Here is a 4471-nt window from a genome sequence, read left to right on the forward strand (position 1 = left end):
GGCCCCGCCATGTCCTCCCCAGTGCGCCACACACGAGGGGGCTGGGGCATGTGGGGTGGGGGGCAGCGAGTCGGGACTGGTCACTGATGTTCACAAATGGGTCCTGGTACAAAAAAGTTAAGAACCACTGATCTAGGTTGTTCATAGGAAAGTCCTTAAGCTATTGGTTCCTGCCCACCCAGGTTAGAAATTGCTAACAGTAATGTCATTAAAAGCCACAACAGGAACATCTTCTCCATGCAGGGAGCAGAGTCTACACAGCCTGAAACAAGCACAGGAAAAACCAGGTTAGATAACAAACCTGTGACTTTCCTTGCACATTGTGCTCTTTCGCTAATAGATGAACTCTTCTGGGTAGGCAAGCTAAGGCTATAAAGTATGCGCATGTGCACAGAAGCAGGGAGTTTGGTGTTCACTGTACACAGTTCCCTTTCCGGTGGATACCCAGCAAGTGAAGGATTCTGGATATTTGGGCACCGAGTTTAGCACCAGCTCTGGATCTGCTCCCTGAGTTAATGCTGGGTTCCCTATGGAGCAGCCATTGCACAACTGTGGGCAGAAGCGGCCAAAGGCAATGCATGCCCTCCTAGAGCTGTGCTGCCAAGGAGTGTGGAAGGCAATGGGGTAAGGTGAGGAGCCCTGAGTTGGTCTGGGTTAGGGGTCTGAAACCACCCCCACTTCAAGAGGGTCAGTGGAGAAGACAACCTTGCGCATTGCGTCTCGCAAGGCTGTCCCATCTCTGCACCATGAATGGCTTGTGTTGGATGAGGTGCAATGGCTGGTATGGAAAACAACCAAGCCACAGCTGGTGGGGGTAAGGGAGAACCAGGTTAAGGAAAATCCCATCCTTAACCCCCAGCTAGAACCACCAGGTACTTGGCCTGATGCACCTTAGTGTATTAGACTTGTATGCAGCCATCCAGTTCCTGCCTTAAATGTTAATTCAGCTCTAGTCCATCCCCCTCACTGAAAAATCAACTATTCAAAAAGTAATCCCTTATCAGGCTCTCCTTGCATGTGTTCCTTCTTAGCGTAAGCCTTTATCCTGTCATTCTGCCCTGGCCAAGGACCTCAGCTAGCTGCTCCTGCTTTGCTTCATAATAGCACTCATCTAATTTAAATACTTCCATCTGGCCACCTCTGAACTGCCTTCCCTAGGGCTAAAGCCATCCAAGTGCTTTGCATTCACTTCTATAGATGTGCCCAGTTCGGCAGGAATCCTGGCAAAGCTGCCTGTACACCAGGTATCTTTCCATGTAGCCTTCTTAACCCTCCTGTTCACCTCCCAGGGATGAGCTGAAGGATTTTTCGATGGGCATTCTGGTCAGGTTTAGGTCATGGGCTGGGGTTCTGATTTTTATAGGGCTGAAACCCCCCAGTCTGTCCTCTGCAGATCTCACCAGCTTGGCAAAACTTTTGAGTTGCCGACTATATCCTAAGCAGGACTATAGCCTTTGTGTTCCAGAGCTCAGCAGAGTGTTATTTTTGGTAAAATGGGACTATTCATTCAGACCCAGAAATGAAGCCCTAGGGGAAAGTGTAATCTATGGATTCCTATCCCACTTCCCACAAATCAGGAAGTTTTTGGAGTTGAGGTTTGAGTTCCAGATCACTCTGCCTCTGCCACTGTGCCTCTGTTCCCCATCTAGACAGTGAGTGATACTTTGAGGCTGGGAAATACGATAAAGACATTAGTGTTTGTGTCAAGCTGGTACCACAATGCTGGTGATAGTGGAAGCAACTAAATAAAGGAGTCAGTATCAGTGCTGAGTCTGAATCTTGGCTCTTTCTGGTGTCCAGGTGTATCCTCCGCCCACAGCACACTCTTGTAAGCATTGCATGAAGAAACGTGTTGCACCTTTAGGGGGATTAAACCAGTATCCCTGCATCCTCCTATAACTTCACGTTTGGTGTTCAGGCATTGAGAAATGAGCAAGCACAACTGATGTGCAAAGACTGAAAAGCAAACCTTGTTGGGTTGACTTTGGGAGCTTGGTAACGTTTTTTGAATCTTTCCTACATTGTTTTGAACCTTTTTTTTTGAAGCAGAAAAACATCCATAATAATAGAATGGCACAAAAAAAGGAATGTATGGCTTGATTGTCCTGAGAATTAATAATACATATTTTATAGACCCACTACTTTGTCCTCTGTTGACCTATTGTAGATTTTCTGCCCCATGAATCATCTGCCCCATATAACGACCTCAGGGAGATTAGGCTCTGGTATTACTTGCATGCCTATACAGATAGGGTCACATTATTCATCTCTTATCTGTTCAGTTCCCTTAGTAATGGGGCTTTCGTCCAGCATAACTGGGTCTAAATTTGCACTAATAATAGCGATGCTTTTCTCTTCCTTAGTGTGCTATGTGTGAAGGTGCTCAAAGTGATTAAAAACTTCCCATAGCCTGTGGGCACTCTGGAGCAGGACAGTCTTTGCTCTGGGTTTGCAGAGCACCTTGTACTGGGATTCTGATCTATGGCTGGGTCTTCTAGGTAATTCTGCCATACATATAATAATGAGATGCATCTCTGTGAGGTGCTGTTAATCCTTCACTCCCAGAGTTGCCTGGGATGTACACCAGTGAAATCAGAATCTGGCTCTTGGAAGTCAATTGACTAGCCCAAGGGCACACAATAGAAAGAATTGATCCCAGAAGCCCTGATGTCTTATTCCCCTACCTGAGATAACATAGATATGTACCAGTCATTTGACTAGTGGGAATGTCACTCCAGGAACTTACCAGGCATTGTTCCCCCTCCCTTTTCCATATGCACACAGATGTGTGTTCACTCTCTCTCTCTCTTTCTCTCTCTCTGAAGGGATTTTTTTTTGTAATTTTGAATATATATATTTTAATTTTTGTCTTTCATTAGTATGGGGGCCCCTATCCTACCTTCCCCCTTTTTCTTGGGGCAGAGGAAAGAAAGAAAAGGAGTAGAAACAAAATGAAATTGAAACAAACCTGTTCTTACCTTTGTGGAATATTATACAAAACAGAAAGCTCAGCAACCTCCCCCGCTACAACCCATTCCTGTTGTTTAAAACCCATTTGTTGGAGAGTGGGGTTTTTTGTGTTTGTTTTTGGCCAGCCTAAATGAGCATCAATATCCTCTTCCTGCTTCGCTTTCAATGTGTCACTTTGTCATTCAATACCAACCACACTGGTTGCATACACACATACTGTCTTTCTGACAGTTAAACCAACTTAACTTTTTTAAGTTGATTTAACTATCAGAGCATATACACATATGTGGAGCAGAGTCAAATTAAATGTGGTGCAAGATAATACGCCGCCAAAGTGCATTATCTTGAGTTACATTAGTTAAATTGATTTAGCTCACAAGATTGCTGTCACCTCATCAAGGAGCTATACGTGTGTACACTCCAATGTGACTTAAGTCAATTTAGCTAAGCCAACTTATTTTAAGTCGACTTAGTATGCGTGCACGTATCCACTGTGAACTGAACTTGTACCTTTTTTCCCAGTTTGACCTCTGACTTTGATCTCATATCACAGACAGGTGCACGGCTATGCCTTTACACAATGTAAGTGCTACTGTGGACACAGCTCTGTTGAGACTCATAAAGGCTTTGAATGGACCTACAGGCACAGCATGTTTCCTTCTCGAGAAGATTTTGTCAGGTCAGTGGTACTAGCACTGGGCTTTGTCTCTGTGCCTGTGTGCTCAAGCACTGCTCTGGGTGGGTCCCTCCAGCTCTGTCAGGCCAGTAGCAGGAGGGGAGGAAGTGGGTCCCAATGTTTAGAGCATTTGTCCCTCTCCTCCCCCCCTTCCCGTACATCCCATCTTCCCTTTTCCAGGACTCTTTAGCACTGATAATGCTGCCATCTGCCATCCTCCAAGCAGCTAGGTCCAGAATCTCAGTGCTGACTGCCTCTTTGCTTAGTGCTGTGTCTTCCTTATGGGGATTTCTAATTTCAGTTACACAACCTCTGGAAACCTACGCCTCATAATGGGTCTGTGCCTCCAGCAAAGCAAGTCACTAATAAAGTTAACCTTATGTAACGAGTGTAAGCCACTGCGCTGAGCTCAGAGCCAGCAGATGAAGCTAGGACTGCTTTCACCCAACACTAAGCAGAGTGATTTAATTATTGAACAGTTCTAATTAACACTTCCTTAGGCTGGCTTTGCCTTTGATGCAAATTATCGGACAGACAACAAACAGGGGGAAGGGTGACATGGATGACCCCAAACATTGTTCAAACTAAAGGAAGGAAAATCAGATCTGAACAAAGGTTCAGGGCATGGAAGACTTAGAAAGCACGAGTTTGTACTGGTACATACAAGGAAGAGACAGGAGATCAGGGGGATCCTGTCATGTTGCAGAACAAAATATAGCAATAGGTAGGGGAATTCTTATAAAGCAGGATAGGGCAGAAACGGTCAATTTTATCTTAGAATGATAGGATTGTCATCTGGCTGAAAAACAGAATTCCCTTCGTAGG

At 45.1% G+C, this 4471-nt stretch overlaps 1 protein-coding gene across 3 annotated transcripts in view; it reads left to right on the forward strand.

Annotated features, from left to right (window-relative positions):
• The window catches only part of LOC102369899, a 12316-nt gene that overhangs the window by 1142 nt on the left and 6703 nt on the right, over positions 1-4471 (forward strand). For all 3 annotated transcript variants that reach the window (XR_323622.2, XR_003093624.1, XM_025201925.1), the window contains exon 2: positions 3524-3649. Coding sequence is in view for 1 of the 3 variants with exons in the window: in XM_025201925.1 (XP_025057710.1) it covers positions 3524-3649 (126 nt within the window). In the remaining 2 variants the exon portion in view is untranslated. The remainder of the gene's footprint in view (positions 1-3523; positions 3650-4471) is intronic.

Source organism: Alligator sinensis, unplaced genomic scaffold (genome assembly GCF_000455745.1).
Source record: "Alligator sinensis unplaced genomic scaffold, ASM45574v1 scaffold883_1, whole genome shotgun sequence".
Taxonomy (NCBI): Eukaryota; Metazoa; Chordata; order Crocodylia; family Alligatoridae; genus Alligator; species Alligator sinensis.